At 37.8% G+C, this 14,238-nt stretch overlaps 2 protein-coding genes across 7 annotated transcripts; one reads left to right on the top strand and one right to left on the bottom strand.

Moving 5' to 3' along the window:
- The first annotated feature begins 5,603 nt into the window (after positions 1 to 5,603).
- On the top strand, positions 5,604 to 13,112 carry LOC105182832 (ABC transporter G family member 23). Of its 6 annotated transcripts, none has more exons than XM_011140559.3 (14): positions 5,604 to 5,733; positions 6,374 to 6,982; positions 8,755 to 8,951; positions 9,070 to 9,340; positions 9,774 to 10,006; positions 10,090 to 10,279; positions 10,474 to 10,563; positions 10,661 to 10,770; positions 10,932 to 11,323; positions 11,588 to 11,703; positions 11,800 to 11,870; positions 12,036 to 12,124; positions 12,309 to 12,485; positions 12,638 to 13,112. In XM_011140559.3, the coding sequence occupies exons 3-14, from the start codon at positions 8,755 to 8,757 to the stop codon at positions 12,937 to 12,939; spliced, it is 2,238 nt and encodes a 745-aa protein (XP_011138861.1). In that variant the 5' UTR covers positions 5,604 to 5,733; positions 6,374 to 6,982; the 3' UTR covers positions 12,940 to 13,112. The 6 variants fall into 6 exon arrangements, with proteins under 6 accessions (XP_011138861.1, XP_011138862.1, XP_011138859.1 ...); XM_011140560.3 differs by having other exon boundaries at positions 6,369 to 6,982; XM_011140557.3 differs by having other exon boundaries at positions 5,604 to 5,857.
- Positions 13,113 to 13,204: 92 nt separating this feature from the next.
- Positions 13,205 to 13,850, bottom strand: LOC105182846 (uncharacterized). Its single transcript, XM_011140582.3, has 2 exons — positions 13,531 to 13,850; positions 13,205 to 13,437 (listed from the first exon to the last, which is right to left on the bottom strand). The coding sequence occupies exons 1-2, from the start codon at positions 13,636 to 13,638 to the stop codon at positions 13,240 to 13,242; spliced, it is 306 nt and encodes a 101-aa protein (XP_011138884.1). The 5' UTR covers positions 13,639 to 13,850; the 3' UTR covers positions 13,205 to 13,239.
- Between the last annotated feature and the right edge of the window lie 388 nt (positions 13,851 to 14,238).

Below are 14,238 nucleotides of genomic sequence, written 5' to 3'. Positions count from 1 at the left end.
TGACTCCGTTTTAAAGCGTAGCGTTAGATATACCCGGGATAGTTGTAACAGGTAAAACGGAGGGGATTTGTCGATAGATAGTGGATCACCGACCAAATCGGGAACACGTACGTTATATTGCATATTGTTATCATTATGTTCTCCTTATTTCATTATTATTATCATTATCATATATTATTGCATAGAGTATAAGCTTCAACATAAAATACAAAGTACACAATATAATATATATATATATATATATATATATATCCCTTGCATCTATGCAAGCCTGCAATCTTCGTTGAAAATCATTCAGCACTCTTTGTAATTCACTCGTCGAAATTATTTGACTCGCTTCGCATATTCTCGTTGCATCTTTGACGGTAAATTCTAGCAGCTTCTCCAGCATTTTCTTGACATTCACTATAAATTAAGACAATGTCACGATATTCCTCATTAATATAATGCAACCATAACGCAAATTACGAAAGAAAAGAAAGTGAAAACACAACTTATCCTAATGATTACACTAGTCACACTCGTGTTCAATATCAATAACTGACTTGGTTGAAACAGTACCCATCCCCACACGTACGTACGCCTAGTCTATCTATATGTGTTTATTTTCTGAAGAATGTTTATAGTTTTTGCATCGTCAACGCCAACATCCATTCCATACCCACTTCTACTAAGCTTTAACGCAGGAAGATCATGATAGAATTTTGCCAATATAAACAAGATAAACTTTGATTTTAGATTTAAGATGTATTAATAAAGTTAATGAGTCTTTCTTTCCGTTATTTGACCTCTAATCACCTTGAGTATGTAGTTGTTGAATCGTAATGGCAAGGGCTACAAACGTAGGTGTTCGAAAAATTAGAGTTCCATTTAAAAAGAAGTTTGACCTTTTTGTTACCTTGGCGTCTCTACCCAAAATTAAATTCTGTTTTAATCAAAATGTGTTCCCTTCGAAACGATACAATATAAAAGAAAAAAAGGCGGACCTCAATATCATTTAGTTTTCGAGATCTTTTTACCTGTCACATTTGAAATTTAGCACTCTGTATATATGTACAAGGTGATCCGGAACAATTTTTTGTCGTTAATATACCGCATTCTTGAATAATTTCTAAAACTTCCTCTTAAGTTTTTCCTCTTGCAAAATGTTGTCCGATGGTTAATTATTGAGTTATTAAGATAAACAGTCCGTCTATTACGGCTATAGAGGGCAGACAAGGACAGAACAATTAATCTTTACTTATATTACTTTTATATTATATTATTTACTTATATATTAATTTTTACATGCGCTACGTAAGCATTGACTTTGGGCGTACGATGTGTTGATCGACGTACGTGATAACATTCATGCACATTATTTTCAGAATTTAAAAATATATAATAACCGTAATTTAATCTTAAAAATCTTAATAACTCAATAATTAAGCATCGGATAACATTTTGCGAGAGGGACAATAGAATTTGTTCAAGAATATAGTATATTGTAATATTTATAAGTAAATTTATAAGTAAAATTGTAAGTTATACCGGCGAAATAATGAGGCACTTACCTAACTTGCAGATATTATTATCGTCGTGATGATAAAAGTTAATGTAATTATTTGTCACTAATTTCAGAATTAAGATAATTGATGTTTCAGCTGCAGCGGTAAGCTTAACAGTAGTAAGCCAATTAGCTCGAGTAACCAGTCTAACCAGTAACCTTTTATACTATCCTATGTGTAATAACAAAATGCACCTGTAGACTAGTAACCCGTTATACTGCTTTGCAGTGAGAAACATAAGTAGTCAGAGTGGCTCGATCGGTAACTCTCGTTCTGTTTCTCACAACTACGATAATAAAGTTAAATATTGACAATAGGTAAGATACAAAGTAAATACAAGATAACATTCGATAAAAAAATCATCAAGAATACACAATTAGTTGCTCCGATACATTTGTTTGATTCCTTACATTTGCATATTTTGTGCTAATTTCCTGATTTTAATATTTTAGATTTTAGATATTGTTCATATCATGAGGATAAAAGGGAATTAACAACGATAAAGAAACCGCAGCAGTTATTGCAGGATTAATTAATTCATGATACATAATAAATAATTCGTTTGTAATAATTTCCTCCAATTGAAACGTCTATTGTCTTAAGTTAAAAATAAAAACTTGTTTATTCTGATAAAACTAGTCGGCCTTGTGATTCCTTGTGGATGCATGTCAGTGTCATGAAGAAAACTCGTGCACTTCATTTCGCGATGTGCGATGTATTTTACCTGCTGACACGTTGCAGTCACGTGAGCTTAGGGCGGCTATTCAAAAGGAAAACAGATGATGGACATGAGAAATAGATTTTCAAGAGCTGCATATACGTTTATATTCAATTGCATGGACTGATGAAATAATAAAAAGCGTACAGTCTGCAATCTATTAAATATTTTTTATCTGTATAATTTCGCGCCAGGAGTTTAATATGTTTTTGTCTTTCTAAATCGTCGATTTCTTCTATCGGGCGCATTCACGAGAGAGAAAACGAAAGCGCTGCTGACGATGATTCGGGATGATTTCAGCCCGTCGAGTTCTCTTTGTACGCCGTTTCCGTACGTCGCGGAAGAAAGTCCGAACTATTAAGTTGCGTAACTGGCTAACTGCCGAGAGAGAAATGCAGATCACAAACGGTGCAGTTGTAACGTCGAATGCTCATGTATATGTCATAAAGTTAGACACGGTTTTCCGCGATAGGACATAAAAGGAAAATATTTCGATCGTGGTTATTAATTTAATTCTAATTTTAATTCTAATCAAATGCCAACGTGTCTCGTTTTTCGTTTCTTTCCCTTGCAGGATACAGGAAATTTCTAGGTGAAACTTTGAGATCATTAACGACATTCTAGGGAACATACGTCACGTTGACGCGGCGATAATTCTTACTTAATTAGCATCAAAATGATCATTCTTAGACACGAGCATACTGACACATTTCAAAAGGAACCATGAAAGAAACCATCTTTTCATTTTAACGACCAGTACAGCAATTATACAAGACGTTGCACGTTGAGCTTTTAAAGCGACTGTCTCAACTAATGGTCGTTGAGAACAAATATTTTGCATTAAAGTTATTTCATTTTAAAGAAAGCCACGTAGCTACGCAGGCTACATTACTGATGAAATTACTAAATGATGAAATATAAAGGCAACGACTTAATTTATTGATAACGACTTAATACTGCAAAATATTAAAATAATTACGCTAATCACAATTCTTATCGTTATTTTATTTATCGCGTTTTTGAGAATGCTTGCTAATCGTTAATCGTAAGCGCATTGAAAGCACTTTGGTTCGCAAAGCAGATCACGGTATATGTATATATTTCTCCAAGGAGACTATACACAGAGACGATATCATCAAATATTAAACGCAGCTTATTATCGTTGCCAGAGCTTTAAATATAGATATCGCGTTACCTTCGACTACATGCGGTCGTTTCGCGGAGCGCTTTACCATCAAGGTGATTTCAACGCAGGATATCGCATTGGTGGTCGACCTCGAGCTTCGTGAGATATAATATAGTATATCGTATATAACAAGCAGAAAACTTTCGAAGATCGAGGACGAGGAGGAGGTATCTCGAATCAATAGTCGCTTTATCGATTCCACTACCTGAAGTGTGCTTGAATCTCTAATGAAGCAAACTCCTCGTAGCGAGGGCAATTCAACGCGTTCTATATTTTACTTAATTATATGTACATGCTTTGGAATCGAATGTTAGACGATTGAGGTCGACGGTCAAGGCTAAGCTGTAGGCATTGTATCAGTGATATACGTCAACGGACTTACACATATCGTTGTTTTCTTCATTCTGCAGGGTCGCTCCAATCTTGCATCACCTTTCGTGCAAGTGGTCCGCGTGCGGATTACTTCATGCCGGAAACTCAACGGTCTGCCGACGCCGAAATCACTGATGAATTTTGCGATAATCTTACGAATTCACGAATTACGTCGAATAGACGATTAAGGTGGTTATTTGAATAAAAATGTATGTATCTCCTCGACGGTTCTTACGTCACCTAGCGAATCGCGCGTATCTTTTCTGACGCATCGAAAGTATTCGTTAGTAACTTTCGATTAATTAATCGCCGCGAGTAGGTTAGCGAAAGAACAAGTATGTACGTAATATGATCCTCTTTTGTAATATTGCCAAACACAAGTGAAATTCGACTGGAAATCGAGACGGTCGGCGCTCATGCAATCTTTATTACTTAATACTGGTATTGGTAGCAGCCACGCATTTCGCGCGAATTATGATATTTGCAACATTTTCTCGTTTTTGTGTAGTTTCTGAAAACTTCTGATTAAAATAATTGCTGCGCGAGACAGGAAACAGCTCCATTTTATATATCATTTATTAATATCGTGTAATTTTATTAATTTGAATATCCTACTAATTATATGAGATTCGACAATTAATTTTGTAACATATATGAAAACGACAAACAGATTTTTTATTAAAGACTATAACTTCAATCTACCAATGAAACTAGCAACCATGGACTTTGAAAGTTCGTCAAGGAGATCCTCTTTTTCGCACTCACGACATCTTTATCTTTTTTCTTGGGACAGACGGCGACTGTGCACTTCCACACACACACACACACATACACACACACACACACATACACACGTAAAGTTCTTTCCACAGAAAAATATATATGGAACCGGTAATATGGCTTGGACGCGATAACAGACATCTCTATTTGAAAAATAACGAAGCAAAATTATAATATACATCTAAGAATATATTTCGATAGATTTCGAGAAGTATATAAGGGAAAAATATCTTGTATATAATATATTAAATTAAAATATATATTAAATGAATATATGTAAGGATTGAAAATGACAACGAAAGGAATATCACGTAAAGACGTAATAAGATTTCGTAGATTCGACGTCGTTAATTCTAAACAAAATTTATAAGATTCATACATATCACAAAGACGATGATGATATGACTTTTGCATCCTGCAACCGAACGAGAATTACCTGCTTACCGAAATTACAAAATAATGCTGTCATGTTTTCTGCAAAATCTATATTATTTAAATGTTAAATTTATATCACTGGTCTTTTTTCGCCAAGGGCTGTTGTTGTGAAATCTATTTGTCCGAAATATTCGTACAGTTCTTCTCAGTCTATCTACTGCGCCATAAGGGACTGCTCGTTCAATCTTACCAAATTGTTGTTTTATACGAGAACGGAATGTGACCGGTTTGGCGAAACGAAAAGGGAATTTCTGGGCTTCTCATCTAAGAGAAGAAGATGCGGGAGAAGTGCGGTGGGATATGCTTGGCAACGAGAAAATGTCTAGCTTCAATTGATCTCACGTGGTCGTTTCGCGGTTAATTCCAAGAGTAATATAAATTTTAATTTGCTGTATAAATAAACAAGTTCCGAGTATCATTAAAATGTTGAAATAATTATTTTTTGTATACAATAAAAGCCATTGGATGCGCACAAGGCTCCCCTCTAAATATTCGTCTTTCGCTCAAGCCAGACGATTGCACAAGCGACCGATTCTCCGCAGGGTCCGCAGGGGACTCAAGTCGAGCCAGTTCTTACTGGGCCTTGTCTTGGCTAGGTCACTCTTACTCTCGGTTTTCCCCGTTTGCACTCTCGCCTTCGTTTTTCCGTCAGTCTTTCCGTGCGACGCGGAAGATTAACACGTCTGCGACGTCTGGTAATAGTGACGTGAAGTTGTACAAACATTAGGTGCATCAGTGTGCGCCAGTCAGAAGTGCCATAGGAATCTAAAGTCTAACTTTGACATCGTAGATCCTTATAAATCGTCAAAACTTGTGCTTGTGCGTCATTACGCGTCATTGCGCTATCAAATATTACTTCATTATTCGTCCGTCGACACTTGTCGACACAAATTTTGCGTTAGAACTGTGAATTGCTCTAAATCCACCGCGACATTGTTTCTCAAGGCTTCGCTCTCAAATTCACAAATTCTGAGATTTAACTGCTTGTGATTGGCGTAATTCGCCAATCGATGCGGTGCTTCTCAAAATTTTCGAAACTTAGAGAGTTTGGAGAATATATAATAAACAAAGTGTGTAAAATTTTAATCTCTCAATTTAGACGTAGAATGCTTTAGAATGATTTTAACGTTTTAAGATTTTTCATTAGTTTCTAATTTTCTTTTTGAAGAAACCTAACGAACGAACTTTTCTTTTTCTATTTTTCGTCTCTTTGATTCCTCATATTCCTTATATATTTCTGTTTCCTTTTTTATCGAAGCTTTTATGACACTTTGAGTACTGACCGAAGGTCAATCATGTCATATCGGAATCAAGATGTGTATCTTTTAAGAACAGCTGAGAATCCGTGAGGAACAAAGAAGAGGACCGTGTGTTACAAGCAGCTTTATCAGTGATCACGAGCTGCACAAAGTTGATTCAACAATTCATTCGTAATTGTAATTGATTTTATAATTTTATGCTTCGACCGAATAAAGTATTATTAAAAAGTAGACTGGAATGTTTAAAAAGCTGAGCAAACAAGCACACATACAAGAATAGACCACTGTAAAGTAAGCAGTTGCAAAATAGACGATAAACGAAAAATAATCTGTTGAACCATTCAGCCATACTATTCAAGAGCAAATTACTGAAAAGCATAATCGTCGGAAAAATTTCCACAAGAAGTATCTTCCAAGAAGATATGTTCGGAAACATTGACACAAGTGAAATATATGAATTAATTTATGTGCACACAAAGAAAAATCTAAGTATATGTGAATAAACACGGATATGAGTGACATAACCAAAGAACAACGATGCGGCTGATTTGAATAAAGAGGAAGAAATATTACGCAGAGATAAGTGCTCGATAGTGATCGAAGTGATCCCAATTATACAGTCTTATTCTTAGACTATATTCTGCTCAAGGAAGCAAGAAATCACGTCGACGTCGATATTGCAAAGGTCAGCCTCTTATGATAAAATGCTACAAAAGAATTGACAGAAGAAATGTAGTATAACCAGAATTAATAGAATATATACTTCTTGTATTTTTCCTTTTTTTTCTTTCGTGGAAGAGTTTCTTTGAAGCTGTGATCTTGAATATTCTTAAATAGAACCGAGTATTTCTCTTTCTACAATATTGCAAGTAATATTGAGAGAAACTGAATGTAGATGGAATAGTAGATAAAACATATCCTATATAAACATACAAAATTCGGGAACCAAAAGCGAGTTACGTTGACATTAAACAAAATTTTGACGTTATTCTTTCGATAATGATCGCGGAAGTTGAAAATTGCTCTCGCTCTCATCGTTGACTTGCGATTTTACAAGGGCACAATTTGTCAAATGGCCAAAGCAATCAAATAGATTTTACGTCGACAATGACGTTCGACATGGAAGCGCGGTGATATATATGTATATGTATATATATATATATATATATATATATAATCTTGTCCCAGTTGATACGACCGTCTTTATTTTTTTTTTAATTTTTGTTTCGTATTTTTGTTTCTGCCCGTATAAATATAAAAATTGTACAGCAGCCCCGACGAGTGAAATGAGTAATATTTCAAATCAAATGAGTAATATTTTGTATTTGAACACTTAGAAGGTAAAAGTATTTTGCGCGGTATCGTCGAACTTGTCCGACGAGTGATTACGTCCGACGACGACGTAAGCAAGTTCATCGAGAAGAAACGAAAAGAGGAGAGTCGAAAGAAAGGAAAGTGATCGGACGTAACCTTAGGCGGTCAGCCTCTCTCTTTCCCTCTTTCTCTTTCTCTCTCGCTGTTTCATAATATGAGTAAAGAAATGAGCGAATTACGTGAAAGCAGCGTTGCGTGGCGATATATACGTATTGCTCGCTCATCGCGCACATTTCTTAGTTACCCATTGACATAATAACGCGACAGCCAGTATTTTGTTAACGTCATATCGTGATATGACGAAAATATGCAATTTGCACAACAAATTGATTTCATCGCTGAAAAATTCATGCTTCCTCTCGATGTATTTAGAATTTGATTACTAATCTCAAGTTGCCAGAATGCTTCAGAATTAGACGCGCTTCAATGGAAGATGCATATTTCACAGTGATACATTCTTTTCATTGTCAAAAATAAGAAATTGTTTAAGGTCCAATGGATTACGACGGCTCAACTTGAAAATAACAAATATATCATGACGATACAATTTTCGCAACGTGACCCAATTAATCGAACACAAGACATTCGATTTCTCAATGAAAGCTTGTTGATCTGAAAATTCGACGGGATCATCAAGTTGAATTTTGAAAGAAAAAGTTCTTCGAATTTCTGAAATCCAAACACTGTTGCCCGTATAACTCTCTCACATAAATGAAAATTATATTCAGAAGAATATTCAGTAGTAGCTGGAATAATGTACGAGTACAATAAGTGAATAAAGTAACGCATCAGGATCTCTCTTTGGTAGATTCATTTATCCGCTATTGAGTGCAAAATATTAAGAAAGACAAAAATTCTCGATTCGCAACCTCTTGAGTCAAATGACGTCAATGGAATCACTTCACGATTGTTTTCGTACGATGATTTTACGCGTTCAAACAGCTATGGTAATGAAGTATCGAAGTATCGAAGGTTATATGCATTTCTTTTTTTCCTTTTCGATACATTCCATATCACAACAACAGGTGACAGAAAGAGCAACAGGTGATTTTATTCTCTCCCTCTGTTTTCCCCAACGTAAAGATGGAAAGCGCGAACTCATCGAATATCCTGATGGAGCTGAAGACCCGACGACAGCAGTTCCAAACGCAAACATCCACCTTGGATACGCGAAGAAGGCAGGCGGTTTGCGTGAGGCGTGCTTTCAAGAAGTACGGCTCCAAGAACAATCCGAACGTCATTCTCGATGGCTTGAATATGACTGTACCGAAAGGCACGATGTGAGTAATCGGTGCAATTAAGTTTTTGTTTCTAACGATCCTATATAACGATCCTAGGTGATGTGATTACGTGATGTAAGGAATAACGCGACGATGAAACGATCGCTTCGTTAAACAGTTATGGACTGCTCGGTGCGAGCGGTTGCGGCAAGACCACTTTATTGTCATGCATCGTCGGCCGCAGACGATTAAATTCCGGCGAAATCTGGGTCCTGGGTGGCCGGCCGGGGTCCAAGGGATCCGGCGTGCCTGGACCCCGAGTTGGCTACATGCCGCAGGAGATCGCCCTGTACGGCGAGTTCTCCATCAGGGAGACATTCATCTACTTTGGCTGGTGCGCCGGCATGACGACCGACCAGGTGGACGAGAAACTGGAGTTTCTTATCAAGGTGTGTGTTGCCTCCAGCATGTGCGTTCAATATCACTCTGCTCGTTATAACTTTGCTGAACGTCGCAGTAATGTTACAAATCTTATGTTAGTTTTTCATTGTATATGCGTCTTTTTATCGTGCACAAAGAAAAAGCCCTGAAGAAATTGGTCATATGTCCTTGATCTTATGTAACACAGATATGACACGTGCAGATTCTACACGCGATCGCTCAAATGTATTTGCAATCTTTTGTCAAGATCGGTTTTATCCAGATCGATTATGAATGGCACAAAAGTATCTCCTCGAGAAGAAATTGACCGAACTGGAAGTAACAAAATATTATTGAATTCACACGAATACAAATTCCACATGTATTAAAACAGATTATATCCATATAATTAGAATTAGATCCACCGGCGAAATGTAATGACTGCGTCTACCTTGATCACAGTTTTTGCAACTGCCCTCCGAAAATCGTTTCGTCAAGAATCTGTCGGGCGGCCAGCAAAGGCGAGTGTCCTTTGCTGCGGCTCTCTTAGCCGATCCCGAGCTTTTGATTTTGGACGAACCGACCGTCGGTGTGGACCCCGTTCTACGGCAGAGCATCTGGGATCACTTGGTGCACATCACCAAGGATGGCAACAAGACCATTATTATTACCACTCACTACATCGAGGAAACAAGGTGAGAAGCTGCTTGGAAGTAATTCTCCAGTCACGTCCAGCGATTGAACAGCGAGAGATGATTAAAAAATTTTTTTCTTCTAGGCAAGCCGGAATAATCGGTCTGATGAGAAGCGGCAAGTTTCTCGCGGAAGAATCGCCGACGAAGCTGATGGAAATGCATCGTCTCGATACGCTGGAGGACGTTTTTCTGAAACTGAGCAGGAAGCAGAATCTGGGCTTGCGTCGAAGAAGCAGTATTCTGAGCAGTATAACAGGCGTACCGCCAGAAAATGTGAGTGTTATAACGCGCGATGAATTAATTGAAGTGCAGTAGTTTGAAACGGTAATCGGTGTTTTCGTTTCCTCTGTGAGCGCCTCTCTCTACGTTCAAATACGGTTTGAGCAAGAAACGTTCGCTTAAACAAGCCTATTTGCTGATTCGTTTGAGCATCGTTCACTTTACTGTTATCGCTTCTTGGATTGCAGGACGTGGACGATGAGATGAGTGGTGAATTTGGCGACAACGTGAGCATTTCTAGTCGAAGAAGAAGTGTGGCCATTACGGATGACGGCAATGTATGATATAATCCTTGTTGAGTGTTACTCGGTTTCCCGTGTTATAATATTTGAATCCTCATTTGATTCAATAATTCCCGTGATTGTTCCACGACAGATGCCAGAATTGCCGCCGGAGGAGGAAGGTTCTTCCAACTTTATGCTCAACCCGATGCACATGAAAGCTCTTATCTGGAAGAATTTCCTGTGGATGTGGCGAAATTTCGGGTAACACGACCTGATGTCTTATTTCGCCAGAATTTATTTTCTGTATTTTCTTTTCTTGCGGCTTACCTTCTATTTGTATCACCTCATCCTTGATGATGTTACTTTCGCCAACATTAATACACATTTCCTGCATCTCTACTTTTATTTTCTTCTTCTCGTAGAATGATGGCGTTTATCGTCGGTCTACCGGTGGCTCAAATTATCCTCTTCTGTTTGTCCATCGGTAGAGACCCAGTAGGCCTTCGATTGGCCGTGGTCAATAATGAGTTAAACAAGAGTGGGATCATGGAATCGTGCATACCCACGACCGGATGCGACTGGTCGCTACTGAGTTGTCGATACCTTCAGTATCTGAAGGAAAGAACTTTAGTGTTGTTACCTTATAACAACGATGAAGAAGCCAGAGTTGCCGTGGAGAAAGGTTTAGCGTGGGCCACTTTAACATTCTCCTCGAATTACTCAAGTTCTCTCATGGCTAGGGTAGACGATGGCAGGAATGTAGCAGACTGGGATTTGGAATCTTCTGAAATGAAAGTCGTCATGGACATGTCCAGTATGCTCAAACATATTCCCCTTAGTGAATTCCCTTGGTGAAGATATTCTTCCGAAATTTTAGGACCGATTTTCAATCAGCTACCTGTTCGATTTATTTTTAATTTCGGTCGATCAAGCAAACAGTAGAGATTAAAGATTGTAATATGTAACATGTGACAGCGTATAATTTTATATTCTATGATATCATTCCGACTATTCTTATTTAAATATTCTTATTTTAATATTATTTTATTATTACTAAAAAGCTTTCCCTTCAATATAGACCAACAGATAGGCCAGTTACTACAAAGAGACTTGCTTTACGCATATCAAAACTTTGCAAGAGACATCACTGTGGCTTGCAATTACAGCGAGAAATTGACAAGCATACCCATAAATGTAAGAGAAAAAATTAAAATGTATCATCACAATTTTCTAGACAGATGGAAGATATGCTTATACATTTTTACAAATATAATTGAATTGTTAAATTAGTTTGAGACACCGATCTATGGACCCCTAAACCCTAATTTCACGGATTTTGCAGCCCCTGGAATAGTTCTAACGTAAGTGCTTAACGTGCCTATTTTAAAAGTACCTACTTTTACATAATATATTGTATTTATATATTAGATGTATATTTCTCCTATAAGACAAGTTAGGAAAAGTATTTAATTACACTCAGCATTCGATGCTAAATAATAACACTTTGCTTTTGAATACTTTTACAGAATTATCTTCTTTCTTTCGGTCGCCTTGACATCAGGTTCCATGTTGCTGGAAAGGAACGAGGGTCTATTAGAAAGAAGTCTCGTATCAGGTGTGTATAAAAGTAAATAATGCGAAGGGAAAAATAAGTACTTGAACATTTTGCTAAGGAAGAAATTGACTTGAAATTGATCGACGAATTCACGATTCGAAGAAGATATGACTCTGAGAGAATGAGGGGGACGAACACTGTTTGTACGTATATATATAATATACTATTCAACATGTTTATTCAGGCCTCACTGGCACGGAGATTCTTTTCGGCCAAGTGATTACGCAGTTCATGGTGATGTTTGGGCAGACAGTGGTATCTCTCATCGTCTGCTTTCTGATCTTTAAGGTCACCTGCGAGGGTGATATCGGTTGGATCATCACGTTAACCGTCCTTACAGGACTTTGCGGCATGTGCTTCGGTAATTTCTTTGTCATCTTAATATCGCGATCCTCGATCGAGTCGGGATCTCTCGGGACTACAACCCGTTTTCTCAACAGATAATGGTCATTGTTTCTTGCTTCTTTTATAAATGTTGCAATATTAAACGCATAAGATTTGACTAATTTTCAGGATTCGTTATCGCCTGCTTCTGCGACAACGAGAGAAACGCTACATACTTGGCGATGGGATCCTTTCTTCCCATCGTGATGCTCTGCGGCATCATCTGGCCAATCGAGGGCATACACCCCGTTCTCAAATACATTAGCTTCCTATTACCGTTAACAAAGAGCACGGAGTCGATGAGGGCGATATTGGCTAGAGGCTGGCCGATTTCGGAACCGGTCGTCTATTATGGTTTTATCGCCACGTTCATTTGGATCAGCATCTTCATGACCCTGGCGATACTGCTGCTCAAATTCAAGAAGGATTGATTCGGGAATGGGAAAGGGTAATTTTACGAGTATATATATAAAGAGAATCAACCAGACGTCTCTTTGCGTAAATTGCGTATGTAATATATATAATAAGGTTAGATTTCCAAATTGTACCTTAGCGATTGTTTTATAATAATAATATTTAATAAAGGCAAGAAGTTCTGGATTTATTTAAAAGTGTGGAGTGTTGATTTTATCAGCGAGACGAGGAAGGAAGAAGAGGGAATACTCTTACAAAGATAATAAAGGAGTAACGGGGGAAAGGAGATGTACAAATTATTAAAAGTAAATTGTTCGTTAATTCGCTCCTCGAGCTTGTCGATAAAAGAGACAGAAGACTTGCAGCCAATTGTAGACGGTGAATAACGCCTGCAGTATTTCGTTGTGTTTAACGTGTAAACCGTCGAAGAAGAATCTCACAAAGACAACAACGACCTCCACGGCGATGACACAGAATTGCATCAGCAGCCAAGGCGTGTGCAATACAGGGTATTCCTGCGAAAGCGAGAGATCCTTCGGTGAGAAAGGATTTGTGAATAACAATTCTAAATTATCGTTATTTTCTTCTTCTAATTCGCTTATACTCACTGTGATAGCGCCTAGTATGATCAACGTATAATGCTCGATTCCCAATATTGACGTCATCAGCTTCAAGTCCCTCTCGATGTTGACGGGCGCTGCGATTAATTGAATCATTATTGATTTTACTGTTGATGCACGAGGTGTTATCCCTCTTTATATATGCAAATCACGCCGCCAGTTATCGTCCTTGCTGCATACTCTTTTGCATAGTCCTTCGTTTCGGAGATCGATCTCATCGAAATGCGAACCGATCTTACTCGTGTTACAGCAGATGGAAAGATGAAATTTCGGACAATAAGATGGTAAAGAAAAATATTACCTTCTCGATTGCCGTTTCGATGGCGCGAGGATATTCTGGCGATTTTATAATTCATTGTAGTACGCGCTACATCCAGAATTGTGATTACCTGTCAAAGTTTTACACTAATAAATAATACCACCATTTTGACTCGATGGCAACTTTTGGTGGACTTCTTTGGGATAAAGTCACGACAATAAGGTTACGTTTAACGAATGAACAAAAATAAGTAATAAGAGTATTACGATGGACTAACGGTCCCAATGAGGCCTAGAACGATTACGTATGACGAACTGCCCATGACATAGTGATCGCATAAGGAGCAGGCTATTCGTCCCGCGCGTCCAATCTTCTGGAAAAGTACAAATATCTCGTTCGATTTGTCAAAGATCCAATTATCATCGCGGCACTCAACT

The sequence above is a fragment of the Harpegnathos saltator genome, unplaced genomic scaffold, assembly GCF_003227715.2.
Source record: "Harpegnathos saltator strain DR-91 unplaced genomic scaffold, Hsal_v8.6 scaffold657, whole genome shotgun sequence".
Lineage (NCBI taxonomy): Eukaryota > Metazoa > Arthropoda > Insecta > Hymenoptera > Formicidae > Harpegnathos > Harpegnathos saltator.
This window is presented reverse-complemented; position numbering and strand designations above follow the sequence as displayed.

Bases quoted from the DNA above. Each gene is read 5' to 3' on its own strand.
- LOC105182846 (XM_011140582.3), bottom strand. From the start codon at position 13,638: ATGATTCAATTAATCGCAGCGCCCGTCAACATCGAGAGGGACTTGAAG. The intron at 13,438-13,530 runs GTGAGTATAAGC...TCGCTTTCGCAG, and splicing joins TCATACTAGGCGCTATCACA to GAATACCCTGTATTGCACAC.
- LOC105182832 (XM_011140559.3), top strand. From the start codon at position 8,755: ATGGAAAGCGCGAACTCATCGAATATCCTGATGGAGCTGAAGACCCGA. The intron at 8,952-9,069 runs GTGAGTAATCGG...TTCGTTAAACAG, and splicing joins ACTGTACCGAAAGGCACGAT to TTATGGACTGCTCGGTGCGA. The intron at 10,771-10,931 runs GTAACACGACCT...TTCTTCTCGTAG, and splicing joins TGGATGTGGCGAAATTTCGG to AATGATGGCGTTTATCGTCG.